Source organism: Aotus nancymaae, unplaced genomic scaffold (assembly GCF_030222135.1).
Source record: "Aotus nancymaae isolate 86718 unplaced genomic scaffold, 86718_ANA_hifiasm-v0.15.2.pri h1tg000012l, whole genome shotgun sequence".
NCBI classification, from domain to species: Eukaryota; Metazoa; Chordata; class Mammalia; order Primates; family Aotidae; genus Aotus; species Aotus nancymaae.
In genome coordinates, this window is record NW_026988423.1 from 26,178,720 (window position 1) to 26,201,296 (window position 22,577).

A 22,577-nucleotide genomic window follows, 5' to 3' on the forward strand; every position below is an offset into this window, starting at 1 on the left:
TGTGAAACCTCAGGCTTTTACCATTTCTAGGCAGACTTTCTCTAAAACGGCTTTGCTTTAGAATTCCTCCATAATTAAGCTCAGTGAGTGATTTAAAGAGCTTTATAAAACTAAGATTTTTATAATCAAGACTCATATTGTGCTTATTCTATTCACTGACACTTTTCTTTTTCTTCTAAAAAATATACTTAGGTCAGGTATGGTGGCTCACACCTGTAATCCCAGCACTTTAGGAGGCTGAGGCAGGAGGATGGCTTGAGCCCAGGAACTTGAGACCAGCCTGGGCAACATGGCGAGACCTCACCTCTACAAAAAATACAAAAATTAGCCAGGTGTAGTGGCGCATGCATGTGGTCCTAGCTACTCAGGAGGCTGAGGTGGCAGGATTGCTTGAGCATGGGAGGTAGAGGCTGTAGTGAACTGTGATCACGCCACTGCACTCTAGCTTGGGTGATGGAGCAAGACTGTGCCTTAAAAACACACACGCGCATGTGCGCACACACACACACACATACACACATCAAAATAGAAATTTTCAAAATGGAAAATGTGCAAAAAGGTATAGAGTTAAAGGTTGATCACCTCACCTGCACATTTCCCACGTTTTCCTTATCGGAAACAAGGTTGTATAATTTTTCACAGTCTTTGTGTGCACATATATACAAATTTAAATCTACTCTGTATTATTGTCCTATTTCTTACCCATAATATTTAACTTTGCATATTGTTTTGCACCTTGTTTTTTCATAGAACTGTATATCTAGGGCATAATTTTTATAGAGCACTTCTTCCATCTCTTTATAGCTAGTGTTCCAGTGTACAATAATTTATTAAACAGTCTCTTATTGATGGACTGTTTTCAGTCTCTTACACAGTTTTGCGATGCAGCGCTTTACTTGTGGGCAGTTTTCAATCTATATCAAACGGTGTTGTAGTGCAACACTGGTACTTAGGTTAAGTACAAGGTTGTAAACCTTTATTTACATAATTTTTCCAATTGCGTAAGTAGAATGCATTTATACAAAAGAGGAATTACTGGGTCAAAGTATGTATACATTTGTCATTTTGCTGGTTATAGCCAAATTGGCCTCCCCAGTGGTGGTACCAGTGTATACTCCTGCCAGCACTGTGTGTGAATGCCTGCCTGTTTCCTCCCCATCATTCTTTTGTATTGTTGAATTATATTTCAGAGAAGAAGTGCAATGGATTCCGCTGCCCAAATGGCACTTGCATCCCATCCAGCAAACATTGCGATGGTCTGCGTGATTGCTCTGATGGCTCAGATGAACAGCACTGCGGTGAGTTCATTCCTTGCCCGCGGGAAACACCCAGGCCTGGTGATTGTGAGTGAAGAGCTTATATTGGACTAAATCCTTTCATTTCCTCAGTACCTGCTTGTGGTTAGCTTTTAACTGAGTTGACCCCCAAGTACTTGGCTAAGACTCCTGGAGGTTGATCATGGCAGGGAGACATGGTTTGGTTAAAGGAGAGCAGGAAGGAAGAAGGGCAGGATTGGGGGTGTTGGTGGGTTAGTTTGTACTCCAGTGAATGTTATTGTTTAGTTGAAATACATTCTATGAATTGGCCAGTTGTTTTGAATTGGCCACTTATTTCTACTTGATTGGTTTTGTTAGTGTTGCTGAGTATCACTGGGGGTAGAGTAGGGGGTGGGTGGGCATTTTTAGGCCAGGTGACTCTTTTTATCTTCAGTTTTCTTTAGACCCAGAAAGATTGCCTTGGGTCACTAGTGCTCATTTTTGATTATATATTGGAATCACCTGGGGAGCTTTAAAGCCTTCTGGTGCCTGGTCCTCACCCCCAGAGATTCTGATTTAATTAGCAGAGATGTGACTGGGGCGTTGGGACTTTTATGGTGCTCTTGGTGATTCTACTGTGCAGTCCAGGTTGAGAGCTAATGTATCAGTGCATGGAGTGGCAAACTAGCCTGTGGGCAAAATCCAGTCCATAACCTGCTCTATTAAATGAAGTTTGATTTGCATACAGTAACTACTATTTGTTTACATATTGTATATGGCTGTTCGCAAGCTGTAGTGGTGGAATTGAGTAGTTGTAACAGAGGTTGTATGACCCAGAAACTCTGAAATAGTTGCTTTCTAGTTGTGTTAGTTGGAGTTCTCCAGAATAGAACCAATAGGATATGCATATACATATATATAGAGAGAGAGAGAAAGAGAGAGATTTATTTTAATGAATTTGTTCATGTGATTTTGGAGGCTGGCAAGTCCCAAATTTGCTAGGTGAGCCAGCAGACTGGAGACCCAGTGACAAACCGAGGCTATAGTTCGAGTCCAAAGGCCATCAGGCTGCAAACCTTGGAGAGAGCCAGTTGCAGTTGAAGCACAAAGGTCTCCGTGCTGGGTCCTTACATGGCCCTTTCTCTGTGTAGGCATTCCTGGTGTCTCTCTCTCCTCAAAGGACACTAATTCTGTTGAGTTAGGGCCCCATTCTTATGTTTTTATTTAACCTTAATTACCTTTTTAAAGGCTCTGTCTCCAAATACAGTCAAATTGGGGATCAGGGCTTCAACATACAAATTTTGGGAGGACACAGTCCATCTCGTAAGACTAGTTCCTTACAGAAAAATTTACCTACCCCTGTATTAGAGAGTCAGTGTTATATTAATCATGCTTGAGATCAGGGGTTTGGATGCCAGACAGCTCTGGATTTCACTTTTGGCTTCACTTTCATCAGCTTCGTACTTTTGGCAAAATACTTAATGCTACAGCCCTTGTTTTCTCATTTTGAATTAGCAACAATAAAATCTCTCCTAATGTTGTTCTGAGGGTTCAATGATGCACTTTATGTCAAGTGCTTTAGCTCTGGGCTTGGCACGAAACAAATACTCAATAAATGGTGGCTTTTACTGTTGCTTCTGAAGCCATGTCTGTACCTGTGTGCCCTTGCCCAGGGCTAGAGGGCCCAGCCAGCCGCAGTGCTCATGGCCTCTTCCCCTTTCTGGATCCCTTTCAGAGCCTCTCTGTACACATTTCATGGACTTTGTGTGTAAGAACCGCCAGCAGTGCCTGTTCCACTCCATGGTCTGTGACGGAATCATCCAGTGCCGTGATGGGTCGGATGAGGACGCGGCGTTTGCGGGATGCTGTGAGTGGGGGCAGGCCAGGGAGGTGACTCAACGGTCACTAAAGAACTTGCATGGGGGTTTGGCCACCCTGGGGTTGTGCCTCTGTTTAGCTTACACATCTAGGTTGAGTGTCCAAGCTTGCCTTTTCTGAGAAAGACTTTCCTTTGTTGCTTAAGAAGCCCCGCTTTTCAGTTGGTGTATGTATAAATGGCAGGATGGTGAGTGACCAGGGTCTTGGCTCCAGGGTCGCTGTAAGTGAGAGGTCTTCTTTGCCAGGGCTGTATCAGATGGCACCCCCAGCATGCCGTAGCCCCTTACCTTGCTTTGGTGGTCCTGCCGGCACTCACCGCCACTTTGGACCTATGTATTCATTTTGCTGCTTGAGCTTCACAGGAACCGGGGCTTGTTTTGCCCACTGCCATGGCCCTATCCTAATGCAGTGCCTTCCCTGGAGTAGCTCTTGTATTTGTTTGCTGGGACTGCTATAGCAAAGTACCACAGACCAGGTGGCTCAAACAACAGAAATTTATTTCTCACAAGCCTGGAAGCTAGCAGGCCAAGATCAAGGTGTCAGCAGGGTTGGGGTTGGGTGTCTCGGAAGCCTCTCTCCCCGGCCTCATAGATGGCTGCCTTCTCCCTGGGTCTTCACACGGTCTTTCCTCTGTACACGTCTGTGTGTAAATTTCCTCTTCTCTAAGGACACCAGGCCTATTAGATTAGGGCCACCCAGATCACCTTATTTTAACTTTTCCTCTTTCAAGCCCTTATCTCTAAATACAGTCCTGTTTCTGAGAGAGCGGAGGTTGGAACTTAAACATGTGATTTTTGGGGGATAACCTCGGCTCATAACACAATTCAGTAAAGATTCATGGAATGGATTAATTAACAGAGTGTGTGCTCTGTTAGGATTAGGTTTGACTTTTGCTTTCAAGGAATGTTCTAGCCAGACAGTCCCTTGCCAGGTCACTGCTATTCCCCCTTGCTTCCGAGCAGCACTGCTGCTTCGACCCCTCAGCATGGAAGCTCCTGGACTTCATGGATGTATTTTTCTTCTGTAGCCCAAGACCCTGAATTCCACAAGGTCTGTGATGAGTTCGGTTTCCAGTGTCAGAATGGAGTGTGCATCAGTTTGATTTGGAAATGTGACGGGATGGATGATTGCGGCGATTATTCTGATGAGGCCAACTGCGGTAAGATGTCCGAGCTGACTCCTCACATCCTCATCCTCCAGCTACAGTGACGCCTGCAGTTAGAGGGGCACTCTCCGGCACCCCCACGGCAGACTTGCTGAGTTAGGGAACTCAGCAGCGGTTGCTGCCAGTTCCTGAATACTCATACGAGGAACTGAGTCTTGAAGTGCGCAGGTGCTAGGGAAAAGTTTATTTGATCTTTTTTTTCCCGCAGTGGGGAGGACCACATTGTGTATAAGGAATATAGTAGACAAGGAATTATGGTAAATATTATGGAGTGACCTCCCCCTGAAAGTGACAGACCACAGTATAATAGTTATTGTCATCATTGGATTATCATCAGTAGTTCTTTTATTCCTTTGATAAAATGTCAAAATTAAAACTCAGGTGATCATTCTCAGGATATCGAAGTCTAGATCAGAGGAGCATGGGTTGAGGGCTAGGAAGGTGGGCTTTAGTTTGTGGGTATATTTTTTGTTGCCCATTGGGTCCATGAAGCTGCCTTATCTCTTTATTGGTGGGAAGTGTGGGTTGCCCAGGAACTTGGGTCTGGAGGAGGATGCATAGAGTTGGAGCCCTGTGTTCACACTGGTGCAGGGGAAGCAACTGATGGTGTGGTTGATTTCCCCAGAAAACCCCACGGAAGCCCCAAACTGCTCCCGCTACTTCCAGTTTCGGTGTGAGAATGGCCACTGCATCCCCAACAGGTGGAAATGTGACAGAGAGAACGACTGTGGGGACTGGTCTGATGAGAAGGATTGTGGAGGTAAGAGGCCCCAGGGTCCTGGGTCAGCTCCATAACCAAGACACACTAGAATAGTTCCACCAGCTGTGCAGGATGTGCCTGGCTTATTCTGTGTTTTTTTGGGAGAGGAGCGACTCAATTTTTTTCTGTTCCTCTTTTTCATTTTGAAATAAGTGTGGTTGGCTTCTCTTATTTTCAGGCTATTTATTCCGTATTTTCAAGGCAGAGTGAGAAGTCTAGAGCCTTCCTACTCAACGTGTGGTTTGCAACCAGCAGCATCTGCATCTTTTTGGAACTTGTTAGAAATGCAGAATCTCTGACCTCACCCTAGACCTACTGAGTCAGAATCTGCATGCTAATAAGCCTCCAGATCCCTTGTGCTCCATGATGCATTTGAGGAGCACTCATGTGGAATGCAGGCTTGCCCCTTTTTTTCTGGCATTCTTATCTCTGAACCGGGTCGTGGGGTAGTTGCGGTTGAATTAACCAGAACACAATGCTTCGCCTCAGTAGGAATTCTCTTAGCTACCCTGTGCCTCCTGAGCCACCTGTGTCTTCCATCAGCCCCTGCGAAAGCAAACTCATCTGAATATTAGCCCAAATCAAATATAGTAAGTAAGGGAAATCTCCCCAAAAGGGAAAATAAAATTGCCTCTTCTGACAACTCATTACACATGATTTATAGATTAGCTGCTGCTTAGAGCTATGCCTGTCACTGGCCTCCCTCAGCAGGTACAGCTGAAAGTGGGACATCCGCACTAGGTTTGGGATTCATCTGGTGTAAGATCAAGCTGCTTCTAATGTTTTGGGTTTCCTTGCTTGGTGTTTTTCTCAGATTCACATATTATTCCCTTCTCAACTCCTGGGCCCTCCACGTGTCTGCCCAATTACTACCGCTGCAGCAGTGGGACCTGCGTGATGGACACTTGGGTGTGTGACGGGTACCGAGATTGTGCAGATGGCTCCGACGAGGAAGCCTGCCCCTCGCTTGGTGAGTTCCGGCCCAGGTCCTCTCCTGTGGTACCTGCTGTTGTGGAGAGGACCTTCTGGGGGTGCACTCTGGGTGCAGCCTGGCTGGGCCCCATGCCCTGCTGTCTGGGACTACACTATGTGGCCAGGCTGCCTGTCACTAACGCACCTCCAGGGCAGGCTGACTTCTAGCATTTCTCCCTGGATCATAGACACATAGGAAATTGGAATGGGAGCATCTCATCCTCTATAACTGGCCTCTGATCTTCCTGCAAGAGGCCAGCCACCCTGATTTTCACCCAGGCTGTGGTGGTGCCACCTTTGCTGCCTTCTTAGTGGGAAAACACAAATTGGAATTGTGTGGAACTTTGTGTGTGTGTATTAAGCTCTCTAGGTGGCTGGCCTGTCCAACTAAAAGAAGGGTAAGCACTGCCATCTAGTGGCTAAACTGAAAGAGGCAGCTGAATGTCCATGGTCACCATATTGTTGGCGATGGGGGTAGACCTTGAAACCCCATCTCGTGTGTGCTCTTAACTGCAGGAAGAACAGAGGTAAGGATCCTGTGTTCTTTCCTAAACAGGTGTCGACTTCAAACTCAGTTATAATAGGGGAACAAATAATTTTTTGCATGCTTTGCATGATCTTTTCCATTCTTCCGTGACTATGTTCATTCCATTGCTTCCTTAAACATCAAAATCCCAAACTTAAGTGAACCTAAGAATCATATAGGGATCTCCTGGGTGCCATCCAGAAATTCCAATTTTATGTTTTTTTTAAAACATTATAAAATGATATTTTTATTAGGGTGGTCTTTTTGCCATATTGAGTTTCCTCTTGTTCTCCTGTCTAGAAGATCAATTTTTGACAATTTCTATTTTCCAGGCCCTCTATGAGCTGACTCCTCCTTGCCTCCCTGGATTTCTTACATCAGTTAAGCTAGGTTCCTCATCTTCTCCAGATAGACTTGCTTCTTTCCCACCTGTGCACCTGCAGCAAGGTTTTCCCTCAGCAGTAACTCCTGTACCCTCAACCTTATCCTCCTACTTTCTTTATCCCTGAAACCCACCATCCATCAGTGCAAACAGAAGCATGCATTTTATAGCAAAAGAGACCTTGATATATTAATATCATCAGTACTTCTCAAAATGTGGCACAAAGACCACCCTAATGGAATCACCTGGGGTGTTTATTAAAAATGTAGAATCGGAATTTCTGGGTGGAGCCCAGGAGATCCCCATATGATTCTTAGGTTCACTAAAGTTTGGGATTTCTGCTTTCAACAAGTAGGGTGTTATTCTCCTTTCATGCTCCACCTCTATGGAGCTTTCACTGACTTCTTTAACTGGTTTCTATCTCTTTTCCATTCTCATTAAACTTACCCATTGACCTTTTGATTAACTGTGATCTGCCATATAGTGTTTCCTAATTATTTCATGTGTGTTGATCTTTGCTTTCATAGCCATTGTGTGGATTTCCTGTTTGGGGATCATCCTGTGTACTACTTTGAGTCCTGCTCTGTGTCTCCTACAATAACAAGAAGATAGTCAGTATTCCCTAAATGCTTCTCAAATTAAAATAAGTTATAAAAAAGAAAACCAAACTTTGTGTCTGCGCTTTCCCCTCAAGGCCTACATGTTTATTGAATAACTTGATTATCCTCTCCAAGTTATTTTTGCTTATCAAAACTCTGCCAGGACATTAACAGACTTTAGCAAATTCTGACTAATCCAGTGGGCAGATCTCTGTTTACATATCCTGTTCAGCTTTTGTACTTTCTTTTTTGTGTGCTGTGTTTGGACAAATTTAAACTTGTTGATGTCTGTAACTCTTGAATCTTCTCCGTTTAGTGTAGAAGTATCCTAACTGGTTTATCAGCCTCGTATTTCTCCCCCTTTCAGTTTTTCTTCTGATAAGGCCCATACTGATGAATGATCGTGTCCTCCCCAGTACTGGAGACCTCTGATGCCTCCCTTATTGCCCAGGAATAAGCGGCATGATTTGCCTTGGCCTGACTTTCTCCCTCTTTTTATTTTTTATCACCTGTCTCCATGTACCTTGTGTTTCTGCAGAGTGATTCTGGGATTTAGGGAAAGTCCCTTTGAAAATACAATTAAAACTGTGGAATATGCACAGTATCCTAAGGTTAATAATTGCTTTTTTCATTTGTTTGCTTAGGTTGTTTTGTACCATTTGCTAATGCTTTCTGCCTTTCAGTCATCACTCAGGATAACTTTCCACAGGTGAGCATGTTCAGTAATTTATCAGGTCCGGTTTTTCTCTTGGAGACATTCCCTCTAACAACTTGGATTCTCCTTTCTGGACAGATTGCTCTCTAGTCCTGCGGTGTGTCTGTTATCCTGGGACTTTCACTGCCTCCTTGGAATTCTCTTTGCCTTTCTCCCAGTTTAGATTCCTTGTTTCCTGGATCTTGTGTTTTGCTTTTTCTTGGTTTACTCCCTTGTTTGGGTGGAGTGCATCCTTCAGTAGCCTTGTCAGGTGAATATAATGATGCAGTGGCCAAGGACACTGTGATGACAGCTCTTAGGAGTTTGTCTCTTGAATTTTGCTGCCCTGCTTTGTACTGGATGCCCTGTATACCTGGGGCACAATTGTCTTCTAGGATGTTGCACCATCATCATCCTCAGGACTTGTTTTACCTCCTTCTCCTGTTGGAACTCCTGTTTACAGTGTCCCAGTTTTTCTCCTTTTAGTTCATTCCCATGTTTTGGTAGAGCACACTTTCTGGAAAATGCCTGAGAAAATGTATGTGGGGAGGACTGTGTGAGGTTTTGCATGTCTTAAAGTGTTTAAATTCTATCTTCAGACTTAATTGATAGTTGGGCTGTGTTTGGCATACTAGATTGTAAGTAATTTTTCTTCACAATTTTGAAGATTTTGTTCCACTGCCTTCAAGCAGATTTTGGGAAATCCAAAAGCAATCTAGATTCTGATTTTTTTTTTTTTATATGTAACCTGTTTTTAACCCTCTAGAAGCTTGTAGAAGCTTCCCTTTGGCACCAGTGTTTTAAAATTTCATAGTGATGTGCTTTGCTGTGAGACCCTTTCCATCCAGTGTGGTGGACGCTTGCATGTTCTTTGATTATGGACGTTTATATATTTTAGTTTAAGGAATTTTTCTTGAAATATTTTATTAATGGCATTTCTCTCCCTGTTTTCTTATTTCCTGGAATTCTCATCATTCATATGTTGTCTCCTGATCTGGTCTTCTTCTTCTTTTCTCTTTTAATCTTTTATATTTTTGAAAATTCTTCTCCCCCACTTTCTAGGAGATTTACTCAACTTTATATTTCAACTCTTTGCTGAGTTTTTCATTTTTGTTGTCATGGTTTTAAGAGTTTTTCCATTTTTACCCCTACGCCTTTTTATGGTATACTGTTTTTTCCCCCTCCATGGATAAATATTCTTTCTTTCTGAACATATTAAGGATATTTGTTTTTGAAGTTTTCTTCTTGCAAACCTCTGTTACCTACAAATGGCCTGTTTGGGGGCTGGGGGCTCTGTTTGGCTTTCTGTCTTTCACGTCTAAGCTTTTTCTCAGACAGTCCTTGGTTGCTGCTGTGTTTAAGGCTGAGGACTAAAGTACTTCTAAGTAATTCTGAGCACATGGGTGGGCTTGTCAATTTTGAGGTTCATGACTGGGAACCATGGGGGAACTCTGAATTTTGGTTACTTCAGGGTTGGTTTCTGAAGCTGGTCATTTTCCTCAGAGAAGATTCTTAGATCTCCTGCCCGGACAGTAATGACCTTATGGCTAAGATCCTCAGAGAAGAGGACTAGGGCTCCCATATGTAGGTTTAATCCCCCTTTCATCTGTAGGACATACTTGCTCTCAACTATGCCTGTCTAAACAACGTTTTGTTTTTACCCTCTCCAAATAACAACCCTCCATTCTTCTAGCGGGGTGACATATGGTTTAGTCGTCTTGCGGGACTGATAGGAGGGGATATAGGGAATGTAGCTGTGTCTTAAACATCATTCAGTCAGTTCCCTTATTTTAACTCCTTCTTCTTCACTCCCAGTTAAGAGATACCAGTTTCTGAACTTTTTGAGGATTATGTGTTGTTGATCTGATCGGTTCTGAGCTTTCTCCTGCAATGCTTAGGGTAGGATACAGCCTTCGCTGGCCTCCTTAATCACATACCACTGTCTGTCTGCTTTCCAGCTCCCAAATACTGTTGCTTTTGTCTCCTTTCCCATTATCCATGTCCTTGCGGATTTAGGTCTTTGAAAACAGTCCCTTGACTGTGGCTTTAGTGGGACCCTGTGGGGAAGCAACATTAGATATCTGTATCTACTCTGCTGTCTATCCAGAACTCTCATTTGTCTTCCGGTTCCCATTGTAATTTCTGAAGCACCATAATTTCCTAGCACACTCACTAGTTACTGTTATTGGCCAGCTCTCTCAACACTAAAACGTGAATTTTAAAAATCTTTTATTTTAGCAAATGTCACTGCTGCCTCCACTCCCACCCAACTTGGGCGATGTGACCGGTTTGAGTTTGAATGCCACCAACCAAAGAAGTGTATTCCCAACTGGAAGCGTTGTGACGGCCACCGAGATTGCCAGGATGGCCGGGACGAGGCCAATTGCCGTGAGTATTCAGAGGGCACTTCACCCCCGGGCACGTTTCTGCAGAGAGTGCACTTCCAGTGCTTCTGCTTCATTTCTGGATCAGCACATGCCTGTGTGTGAGCCTGTGCACTTTTGCTAACCATGCTTTTTACCGCATTCTTCACAGGAGCTTTGCAACATGCACCCATATCATTGTGTCAGTCACCTTTTTAATAAGTTGGCTGCATTTTAAATACCAGGAGGATGTCCAATAAAAATACTTTTTGAATGACTGAGATAAATATTTTAAATAGGTTTTGTAGGCATGTTTAATGCTTTAAAAACACCCATGGGTAAAGCCACAACTCTTTCTGTACGTGCATTCATTCTTCTGGCAGTATTTAGTGAGCATTTACTGGGCATAGAGGCCATGTTATTAGAAGGTTCTCCTCTAGCGCACCCCATTAAGGAAATTCAGTCCTAGCCCTTAGGGTAACTGTGGTTGGTGAGATAGTGTGCTAAGCCTCATGGGGAATAATTGCAAGGCCATCTGAGCCCAGTGTGAGGCGATGCATGCGTTCTCTACAGGTTTGGAGTCGGTAATTTTCAAACACAGTGGGTCCTGGTGTTTGGTCCTCTGATGTACCCAGGGAGGATCTTTGGAGTGAGTGATGGAGGGAGACACTGGCTTCTGCAAACGTTTGATCCTCATGTGACCTGTCAGCACTTTCAGTCCCTGGCTGCATGTTAATGCCACCACTGTCTGGTCAGTCCTACTGTAGCAGACTGGGAAGGGCATGGCTGGGACAGTGCCCATGCAGCCCCCTACCAGCCTGCCTCTCTGATGGTGGGGTGCTGCTTTGGCTCAGGAATCCCTGCTTTGCAGGTCTCCCCTCCATCCAGTTTCCTGATGGCTGCAGACAGCAGATGTCCTAGCCAGTCACATTCCCTTTCTTGTCAGGATGAGGGCTTCTCCCATGCTTGCCTGATTCCTGCCCTGGTGAATGTAGAAGAGGGTGGAAAAGCCCCTCTCATTCTCTGCTGAGCGCCGCTCCCCCAGCCGTAACCCTAAGCAGCAAATACCTCAGTTCCTCCTCCTTGATCTCTGTTCTGGTCCCATTTTTTAAATCTTAAAATAATGACTTCCTCAACCAATGAAAAACCGAACCTCGGTTGGAACCCTACCAAATCTCATCATTTAGAGATAGAATAGAACCTGAGGTAGAGGTTAGTCATCTCTTAATTCCTCTAATTCAGTATTTACAAAATTTATGGGACTTAGCAGGATCATGTGGAAGTGCTTATGAGAAATGTGAATTTGGTGATCTCACCTCAGACCACTGAATCAAGAGCAATGGTGGAGGAAATGCTTGGGAACCCAAGCCTTTTAAAAGTTCTCTGTCTGATTCTTAGCATCAGACCAGGTTGGCAAATACTGCTCTGTCCTAAGTAGTTCACCCAGTGAGGCTCGGGGAGAAAAGGAAGAGGGAGTCAGCGTCCCTTCTCTATCTGTAGCACTGTTCTCCACAGGGTGCCCGACTGGGCCCTCCTTGGAGAGTCTTGGTTAAGAGGAAGGGGTGTGGATCCAGTAACATCTTCAGTCTGGTTGGACAAATTTTTCCTTGATCATGCACAACGTGGCAGGCATTGATTGGGTTTCTGGCAATACAATTCTTTTTTTTTTTTTTAAGAAGAGGAGGAAAAAGGAAAAGAAAGAGAGAGAGAGAATGGGAGTATTGCTTTCTTGCCCAGGCTAGAATGCAGTTTAGTAATGGGTATTGAAAACCTCTTTTATACCAATAATTATGCTTGATGTAAACAGGAAGGAATAAGGGAAGAAAATAACAAACGAGCAGCCAACCAATATTTCATTTAAACCTATGAAATGCTATGCGATTACTGAGGAGTGATTTACTTCCAATTATGTAGTCACTTATGGAATAGGTGTGAGGTGGTAATGTATGTTTTATGTATTTGAAGTGGAGAGTTCTATAAATGTTTATTAAGTTTACTTATTCCAGGTCTGAGTTCAAGTCCTGGATGTCCTTGTTAATTTTCTGTCTCGTTGATCTGTAAAATCATTAGCTCTTCTTGTTACATTGATCCTTTTGCCATTTTGTAATGTCCTTCTTTGCCTCTTTTGCTCGGTTACTTTAAAGTCTACTTTATCAGAGGCGAGAATTGCATCTCCTGCTTTTAATTTGTTTATTTTTACTCTCTGATTGGTTGATAAATCTTCCTCCTTCTCTTTGTTTTGAGTCTTTGTGTATCGTTGCATGTGAGATGGGTCTGGATGCAGCATAGCAATGGGTTTTGGCTTTTTATCCAATTAGAATATATTTAACTTTAATACTAGCATTTGATGCTAGCTGGCTGTTTTGCCCATTAGTTAGTGTAAATTTTTCGTTGTGTTAATGTTCTTTTCTTTTTGATATATTTTTGGAAAGGCTGATATTGGTTGTTCCTTTATATGTAAAGTGCTTCTTTCAGAAGCTCTTGTAAAGCAGGCCTGGTGGTGGTGAACTCTCTAAGTACTTGTTTGTTCGCAAAGGATTTAATTTTTCCTTTGATTATAAAGCTTAGTTTGGCTGGATAGGAAATTCTGGGTTGAAAGTTCTTTTCCTTAAGGATGTTAAATATTGGTCCCCACTCTTTTCTGGCTTGTAAGGTTTCTGCTGAGAGATCTGCTGTAAGTCTGATAGGTTTCCCTTTATGGGTAACCTGACCTTTCTCTCTGGCTGCCCTTAGTATTTTCTCCTTCATTTCAACCCTAATAAATCTTGCAATTATGTGCCTTGGGGTTGGTCTTCTTGAAGAATATCTTTGTGGTGTTCTCTGTATTACCTGGAGTTGAATATTACCCTGCCTTGCCAGGTTGGGAAAATTTTCCTGAACGATATCCTGAAGAGTATTTTCCAACTTGGATTCATTCTCTTCGTCACATTCAGGTACACCTATCAAACGTAAATTAGGTCTTTTCACATAGTCCCATATTTCCTGGAGACTTTGCTCATTCCTTTTCATCCTTTTTTCTCCAATCTTGTCTTCTCGTTTCATTTCACTGAGCTGGTTCTCGACTTCTGATGTCCTTTCTTCTACTTGATCAATTCGACTGTTTAAACTTGTGCATACTTCGCGAAGTTCTCGTGTTGTGTTTTTCAGCTCCATCAATTCACTTATATTCCTCTCTAAATTGTCCATTCTCGTTAACATTTCGTCAAACCTTTTTTCAAGGTTCTTAGTTTCTTTGCATTGGGTTAGAACAAGTTCTTTTAATTCACAGAAGTTTCTTATCACCCACATTTTGAAGCCTGCTTCTGTTATTGGAACACACTCATAATCTATTAAGCCTTGTTCCGTTACTGATGAGGAATTGCGATCCCCTGTAGAGGGAGAGGTATTCTGATTTTGAATATTCTCTGCCTTTTTACGCGGATTTCTTCCCTTCATTATATATTTATCCGTCTGTTGTCTTTGTAATTACCGACTCTCTAACTAGGTCTCTGAGCAGACGTCCAACTTGTTGATTCCCAGCACCGAAATCTGAGCAGTCCACTGCACCGGCCAAAACAGCGGTGTTAAGATTGATGGTGCTTTTCTGCCCGGGAATCTCCAGACTCTGCACCAAAAACTGGCACGCTAAGGCACCAGCAAAAGCGCCGTGCCGGCCACAAGAGTCGCCCTGGCAACACGTGGGGCTCCTCCACTGGGAATCTCCTGGTCCGTGAGCAACAAATATTCGTCTGAAAGTGTGGCGTCCTCTCATTCTCTGCGCTTTCACTGGGAGCTAGGAGCCCGAGCTGCTAGTGATCAGCCATCTTTTTTTTTGAGACGTTGTCTCGCTCTGTCACCCAGGCTGGAGTGCAGGGGCAGGTGGGATCTCAGCTCACTGAAGCTTCTGCCTCTTGAGCTCAAGCCGTTCTCCTGCCTCAGCCTCCTTAGTAGCTGGTATTACAGGCATGCACCCCCGTGCCTGGCTAATATTTGTATTTTCAATACAGACAGGGTTTTGCCATGTTGGCCAGGCTGATCTCGAACTCCTGACCTCAAATGATCTGCCCACCTTGGCCTCCCAAAGTGCTGGGATTACAGACCTGAGCCACCGTGACTGGTGACTGGCAATACAGATTCTAGTGGGAGCAGTGATTAGGTAGTAGCAGAAGTTATCCAAAGAACTGGCATATTTCGAAGATGGGCCTGGCCAACTTCCTGGAGAGGTGGGGGCAGGCCAGGAGAGGCATCCCCATTGATGATGCCTGGGAAGTCGTGGGACAGGGTGGCAGATGACCGGCATTCTAGACACACGGAACAGCATGTATATACCAAGGCTCAAAGGCATAAGAAAACAGACCTGTAGAGTGGCTGTGGGTGGGACAAAGGTGAATGCAGAGAGGTAGGCATGACGTAGATAGGGAGACCCCTGTGATTGGACTTTATTTTCTTGGTCCCAGGGAGCCATTGAAGATTGCAGGGATGGGGTGTTTGTATCTTAGATCACTTGGACTTCATCATGGGGGAATGGGTTAGAAGAAGGCTGAGGTGAGATTGGAGGCCATGTGCCCATTAGGAGGCTAATTTGATGGGACTGTGAAGGTAAAAAAGGAAGACCGACTGAACTCTTTATATATTGGAGGTACTATTAACAGCATCCAGTGAGTTTTTTGGCCATGGCGATTAGGGAAAAGGAAGGATGAGCGTCTCCCACAGAATGACAGTGAAAGCTGATGCTATCAGCTACGTGGGAGAATACTGAGGATGAGGAGTTGCAGCTTTCCCTGAGTGGGGTTAGGCATGATGATGGGTTCATTGATTGACATTAACATCTAAGGTAGTGCAGGTCATCCTGGTAGAAACTGAAAAAGGAGGTTAGAATCCAGAGGGGCCATTGTTGTCTTCCTTTTCATTGTACAACATTAACTGTCTGTGCTAGTGATCTGCGCTTGCCCGTTGGAATGAGTCTTTGCCAATTTTCACACTTTCATTATTCCTTATGATGATCTCTGCAGTGATGGACTTTTGGAGATGGATTTCATTCTAGGCCTTGATGTGCTCTGACTTGAGAGAAAAATCATCTTAGCTTGTCCTTAACTCTATATATGAAACTAATTTATTTCCACCATGCAAAGGTTTTTCTCCTAACACTTGTTTTTTCTGCGGGGGTCCCAGGAAGACCCCTTCTTTCATGCATCCTTTAATTTCCAGTAATGTCACTTCTGCTTTTGTTTCAGCTGCCTAAAGCGTCTTTTCTCTGATTAAAAGTCAAGGAATTGGATAAGTTGCTACCTAGGGGTCTTTTTTCCAAGAAATACCCTTTGAGTCTTTCCAATTTGTCAATTTCCAAGGTAGGGTGATTTCTTTTTGTTTTATTTATTTATTTAGGTTAGTTTAGGAAGATCGTAAGGAATCTTTCATTGCTAAACTATTTCTGTTGGAACTCAGGAATTGAGTAGTTTTGGATCCATTTTGGGGATGGATTTCTCTCTGTCGAGAACATACCACTTGTTACCTGGAAGCTAGGAACAAAAAGGTTAAGATAATTTGATATCGTCTTCCTCTCTGGGCTCAGACCGACAACATGGCCAAACATACCAAGAGAGTTGGGATCGTCGGTAAATACGGGACCCACTACGGGGCCTCCCTCCGGAAAATGGTGAAGAAAATTGAAATCAGCCAGCGTGCCAAGTACACTTGCTCTTTCTGTGGCAAAACCAAGATGAAGAGACGAGCTGTGGGGATCTGGCACTGTGGTTCCTGCGTGAAGACAGTGGCTAGCGGTGCCTGAATGTACAATACCACTTCCGCTGTCACGGTAAAGTCTGCCATCAGAAGACTGAAGGAATTGAAAGACGAGTAGACGCTCCTCTACTGTTTGAGACATCACTGACCTATAATAAATGGGTTAATTTATGTAATTAAAAAAAAGATAATTTGATATCTTTTGATACTTGTATATAAATCCATAGAAATAAACCAAATAAATTTAGATGGTGAGGACTGTTTTCATCTCCTTGGTTAACCTTTCCATATTGCATCTCTTTCTCATTTCTTTGTCTTGTCTATCCGTTGTAAGGTTGAGCTTTGTCATTTACTTTCAAAGTTAATGCAAGTTGGCACAATTAAGTATTTGGATTTGCTGATGGAGTTTGTCTTCAATATAATTAATTTTCCTGCTGTGTTTTTTTTTTTTTTTTAAGTTCTTCAGTGTTAGCAGGATGTGGCAGCCTTTGATAAGCCTTAAAAGATCCTTGTTTCTCATTCTATCGCCTTATGTTTCTTTCGCTATTATGCCTGTTTGCTTTCTTGCTTTTGGCTGTTGTGTTTTTCGCTTTGCTTTATCGTAAGTGGTCTTTTTCAGGCTGCTTCTGCTTTGCTCTTTCTATTTGCTGTGGCAATATTTTCTGATGCTTTTTCAAGTGGCCCTATTTTCTTTAACATGTCATTAATGACCACATGAAAACTTGGAGGGCATGCCTGTCATGATTGCAGATAATACAAAGTTGCCCAGATAGCTTATTTTCTGGCAAAACAATCAGGATTTACAAAGGGAAACTGACCTTTGGTGGTGGGTTTTAATGTGCTATTCAATATTCTCAAGCAAATCATGTATTCATTCTACTTAATTCTCAAAATAACTGTGATTTTGGTATTATCTACTTTTTCGAGGTAGGAGAATTAAGGTTCTAAGAGAATCACCTAGTCAGTACTGGACTGGGTTATTTATTTAGGTTGAAAGTCATGTTGAAAGTTCTCATCAGAGAAGAATACACCAAAACTAACACAGATGAACTGAATAGGGATTAGTGTACAGTTCTACCTTACATTAAAAGAACAAACAAAGTGGACTTCTAGAGTGTTAAACCAACAGGGACAGGTGGATTCCACACTCACCAAAATAACAGTGGGAACGTCTGAGCCAAACAAGCAACCACATAATAAGATGAACACAGGAGATAATGAAGAAAGAGAAAGGAAATGGAACCTTCATCCTGGGTGGTATTAATTCATTAATTGGCATTCTTTATATCAGTGTTTTCAGCCTGTTACCAATCTGGCTTATTCACAAGGATGTTGCCTAGTTAAGGGTCTTAAAATCAAGATGTGTTATATCCACAGCTTTTTTCCTAACATTAACTTGATAACCTTATCTAAAAACGAAATGAGATTAGTATGGTGCGATTCTTTTTAGAGAAGCTGTCCCCTGAAGGCCCCTAAGTTCTGTTCTAAGTGCCTTTTAATCATCTGTTTAATTATCAGTTTAAGAATTTTCAGAGATTAATGACAACCTTATTCCCAGATTCTATTGTTTTTTCGTTTTAATTTAAGGCATTTTTCTTTTCTTTTCTTTTCTTTTTTTTAGAAACAGGGTCTGGTTATATTGCCCAGATTGGTCTCAGACTCCTGGCCTCAAGTAGTCCAGGTTCAGCCTCCCAAGTAGCTGGGGTTCCAGGTGCATACTACTGCACTTGGCTCATTTACAGAGTCTAAAGCCCATGCTCTTTTGCTTCTAAAATTTTGAGACACACTTTATAAAGAAACCTCCAACATCCTCAGCTTTACTACTTAGCTGTTGTTTGATTATATTTTACCACATTGTTACCAAGTGGAATACTTCTGCGATGGGGGTTTTGGTATTTTTCAAAATAATCCCCTCTGAGCAGAGTCTCTCCCTGACAGTCCTATATAAAATGGCATAACCTGATCATGTTTATTTACTTGTTTGCAGTTTCTCTCTATGGAAGATAAGCTCCATGAGGGCAGGCCCTGCATCTGTTTTACATATCCCCATATTAACATCTGGAGCAGTGCCTGAGTTATGGTAGGACCTCCATGAATGTTCACTGGCTGGATGGATGAATTCCATCTTGGCCTTCTGAGGCTATTACAGTAGTGGTTTTCAAACCTTTCTCTAATTCTTGAATATACTTTTATTTGTTATGAGCTTCCCCCCACAGGGCAAACCAATTTCAGCTCAGTATATAATAGAATTCTGAAATGCAGTGATTTTCCTGGGGAACAGGGGATCATAGTTTATGAAAAGCTTCTTAAGTGGTTTTGATAGTTTTCTTCTCCCACTGACAATTTCTGTATCAGAATTATTTGTTTTAGTAAGCAATGAACTGAAGTCTGTACCTCCATCCTGGATACTCATGCAAAGAAGTCTTAATTCTTCTTTCACATGAAAACTCATCAGTGGAGAACACTTGTGAGAGTGGTCTGCATCTCTTCTCGCTACCACCTCGCCTCCTTGTATCTTTTTATCTCTAGGAAAATATCCCTGGATCCTTTATCTATTCCTCTTGATCATCCTGGTTGCTCTCATGGAAACATTGTCCAGTTTCTCTACCTACGTCTCCAAGTGTGGTTGTTTATGTTAGGAAAAGGGAGAAGAGGGAGGGGGTCCAGGTCAAGAGTTAACCCATGACCACATGCCTGGGTCTGAGGTGGGGCTTCCTTGCTCAAGTCACAATGCTCATATCATCATTAACATAGCCTTGTTACTTTTGTGTACACCCTCTGTATTTCCTCAGGGACTAGTTTCAGGAAGGGAGTATTATCATCCTTGCTTTAAAATTAAACTATAAACAAAATTCCTTCCATAGTTAACTTGGCCTATGTGCAGAGATAAGTAGAGGCCATTAACCTACAAGATGTCACCATGGGCAGGGGGCTGGGTACAGGGAGCAGGATGGAGTCATTCATGCTCAGCCTCCTTTTTACTGTTACAGTTTCCCCATTTTCAAAGCCAGTGATGTTGCATGTCTCTGACCTTTCTTCTGTTTTCTCTCTTTCTCTGACCATAGCCAAAAACAGGTCTCTGCTTTTAAGGACCCATGTCATTAGACAGAGCCCACCTGGATAATCCAGACAGAACTCTCCTACCTCAAGGTCCTTAATCTAATTGTACCTGCAAAGTCGCTTTTGTTATATAAGGTGACATATTACAGGTTCCAGGGATTAGGATGTGGACATCTTTGACTTGGAGGAGCAAGATTGATTTTAGACCCTCATCACTGGTGGGCTTGGATTTCTGATGTAGCCCTTCCTTGTCCAGGACTGGGCAGACAGGCATGAATCTGTATAATGAAGGCCTGAAGTTACTGTACATAGGTACATAGCAGATTTATACCACCCAGGCACTCAGCCTGCAGGGCAGATTTGGTGTCCACAGCCATTCTTGTCTTTCCTCTTTTTAGGATCATTTGCAATTATACGGTCATTGCTTTCTTTTTAGAGCCTCCCATGCAGTTTAAATCTACTTGCAGAACTGGAAAGTACGTCACATTTTGGTGAATAGCCTAGCCATATAGTTGTATAACTCTTAACTTACCAAGCCTCATTATTTGCATTATTTCATTTTCTGTGAAAGTACTTTGAAAAGCCAAACAATGTAAAATACTACATAAAGTATGCATGCCTCTTAATATTATTGGGATCCATCTCATTATTATTTGTATTTCTCAAACCAGAAATCAGCTCCTCTTTCTATACTGCAAACTAATTAGTAGCAGAATAATTAATAGTACTGTAGAGTAGTAGCTACAGTTTGGTGATGCCAGCCAGGAGCCAGGCACTATTCCAGGTGTGTGATCTCATTAGATCCTTGCAGCCATGACAGTGATGGAATTGTTACTTCCATTTTTCATAGGGGAACTGAACTTGGGAGATATTAAGCAGTTTGCTCAAGCTCACAGAGATATAGGATTTAAACTCTGGTTTATTTGACTCCAAAATACTCAATCTTCCTGAATGCAGATTCCAATTGTTAGTGTTAGATGAGATGGCACCTCAGTGCCTGTGTAGATTCCATCATTTCTCATTCCAGAGGTGTGTTTTGAAGCAGAAGCCGATTAGTTCAAAGAATTCTAACCACTTAGCCTAAACCCGCATAAACCTGTGCCCAGCTCTTAGTACCATACGGTCCCTCCCTGTGGGATTAAGAAGCCTCTCTGTGTTTCAGCCACGCACAGCACCTTGACTTGCATGAGCAGGGAGTTCAAGTGCGAGGATGGGGAGGCCTGCATTGTGCTCTCAGAGCGCTGCGACGGCTTCCTGGACTGCTCAGACGAGAGCGACGAGAAGGCCTGCAGTGGTGAGTGCCGGCTCACGGGCTGGGCTGGGCTGGGTGGCTCGCTTACCCCAGGGTCCCTCCCATGTAGATCTTGAGCTAGGACTGTTTTGAACTTTTTCTCAATCTAAGGATGAAAATTTGTGGCTAGTTTTGTAGCCCCAAGTGAGGTGAGGGTTGGCCAGACTCTGATGTAACATGCAGCTCTGTCCTCTCTGTTAGTGAAATGCTGGTCTTAGGTTTGTTTTTGGTGGTCTTCCTACCTCATGCCCATACACCATGGTTCTCACAGTCTCAATCTGCTGGTGGGATTAACTCAGTTCTTATCTCTGGAGTGTTTAGTAATGGACACTGCCATGACATGGTCCTTGGACTTGTGGCATTCTCTATTGAGAAATAGGCTTAAATTGCCATAGGCAGGAGGAAGATGAAATTCAAGGGAAAATATGATGGCCAGTAATGTAGGAGACCCTAGGAGGGATTGTGCAGGGAGGTTTCAACTACATGTTCTGAGATTTCTTTTCAGTTAATGATAACGGCCTCTTGATAATCTAGATCGTGGTAGTTTTTAAAAGCAGGGGTCCTTTGAAGTCTAAGGATTTGTAAGATATAACTCTTTTTTTTAAAAATATTTTTAGTAGAGATGGGGTTTAGCCATGTTGCCCAGGCTGGTCTCGAACTCCTAAGCTCAGGCAATTCACCTACCTCGGCCTCCCAAAGTGCTAGGATTACAGGCGTGAGCTACCGCACCCAGCCAAGATACAACTTTTTTTTGAGTTTTTCTCCTTTATCTCTCTAGATGAATTGACTGTGTACAAAGTACAGAATCTTCAGTGGACAGCTGACTTTTCTGGGGATGTGACTTTGACCTGGATGCGGCCCAAAAAAATGCCCTCTGCTTCTTGTGTATATAATGTCTACTACAGGTGGGTCCTGTCTGCCACGGGAGATGAAAACGATGTCTTCATTGCCCCAGGATGTTCTGTAAACTCTCTAGTGGCATGCACCGTGTGACTCTTTATTAACTGAGTCAGACATCTCAGCCCCCCATGCTGCTCCAGTGTGACAATATCTTTATTTTTTTTTGGCCAGGGTGGTTGGAGAGAGCATATGGAAGACTCTGGAGACCCACAGCAATAAGACAAACACTGTATTAAAAGTCTTGAAACCAGATACCACATATCAGGTTAAAGTACAGGTTCAGTGTCTCAGTAAGGCACACAACACCAATGACTTTGTGACCCTGAGGACCCCGGAGGGGTGTAAGTGTTACAGTTTATTTTTATGGCATGTGTAAAGCCTCAGGTGGGGTTTTGTGAACGTCTTTCTGAGTGTTCTCAGGAATGTGGGAACATACGTGTACCTCACATGTACGGAAGTATTGTGGCTAAAGTTTAGAGTCTTGCCAGGGTTGTTGAATATCTATTCTCCTTACTGCGCCAGGGACTTTTCTTGTACCTTATGTTAATTTAAGATTCTCTTCACCATTGCCCTCTTGTATTTTTTTTGTCTAGTTTCTAACTCTACCTTCCTTCTCTAGATATTTCCTAGTACTTGGTACTTAGGAAGTCATTGTCATTAAAATATGAGGCATATCAGCAATTTTGTGGCTAAGGTTTTTTTTTTTTTTTTGAGATAGGGTCTCACTCTGACACCCAGACTGGAGTACAGTGCAGGTGCAATCACTGCTCAGCACCTCAGTCTCTCCAGGCTCAGGTGGTCCTCCCTCCTCAGCCTCTTGCATAGCTGACACTATAGGTGTGTGCCACCATGCTCAGCTAACTTTTTGTGTTTTTGTAGAGATGAGGTTTTGCCATGTTACCCAGGCTGATCTTGAACTACTGAGCTCAAGCAATCCACCCGCTTCAGCCTCCCAAACTGTTGGGATTACAGGTGTGAACCACTGCACCTGGCTTTGTGGCTAAGTTTTT

General features: G+C 43.1%; 1 protein-coding gene and 1 pseudogene across 1 annotated transcript in view; both read left to right on the forward strand.

Moving 5' to 3' along the window:
• SORL1 (sortilin related receptor 1) overlaps window positions 1–22,577 on the forward strand; it is a 179,201-nt gene that overhangs the window by 127,674 nt on the left and 28,950 nt on the right. The window contains exons 27-35 of the mRNA XM_021671207.2: window positions 1,191–1,298; window positions 2,992–3,123; window positions 4,162–4,293; window positions 4,925–5,059; window positions 5,874–6,029; window positions 10,471–10,620; window positions 20,539–20,670; window positions 21,446–21,572; window positions 21,739–21,908. Of these exons, the coding sequence (XP_021526882.2) occupies window positions 1,191–1,298; window positions 2,992–3,123; window positions 4,162–4,293; window positions 4,925–5,059; window positions 5,874–6,029; window positions 10,471–10,620; window positions 20,539–20,670; window positions 21,446–21,572; window positions 21,739–21,908 (1,242 nt within the window). The remainder of the gene's footprint in view (window positions 1–1,190; window positions 1,299–2,991; window positions 3,124–4,161; window positions 4,294–4,924; window positions 5,060–5,873; window positions 6,030–10,470; window positions 10,621–20,538; window positions 20,671–21,445; window positions 21,573–21,738; window positions 21,909–22,577) is intronic.
• LOC110568356 (large ribosomal subunit protein eL43-like) lies at window positions 14,529–18,503 on the forward strand (annotated as a pseudogene).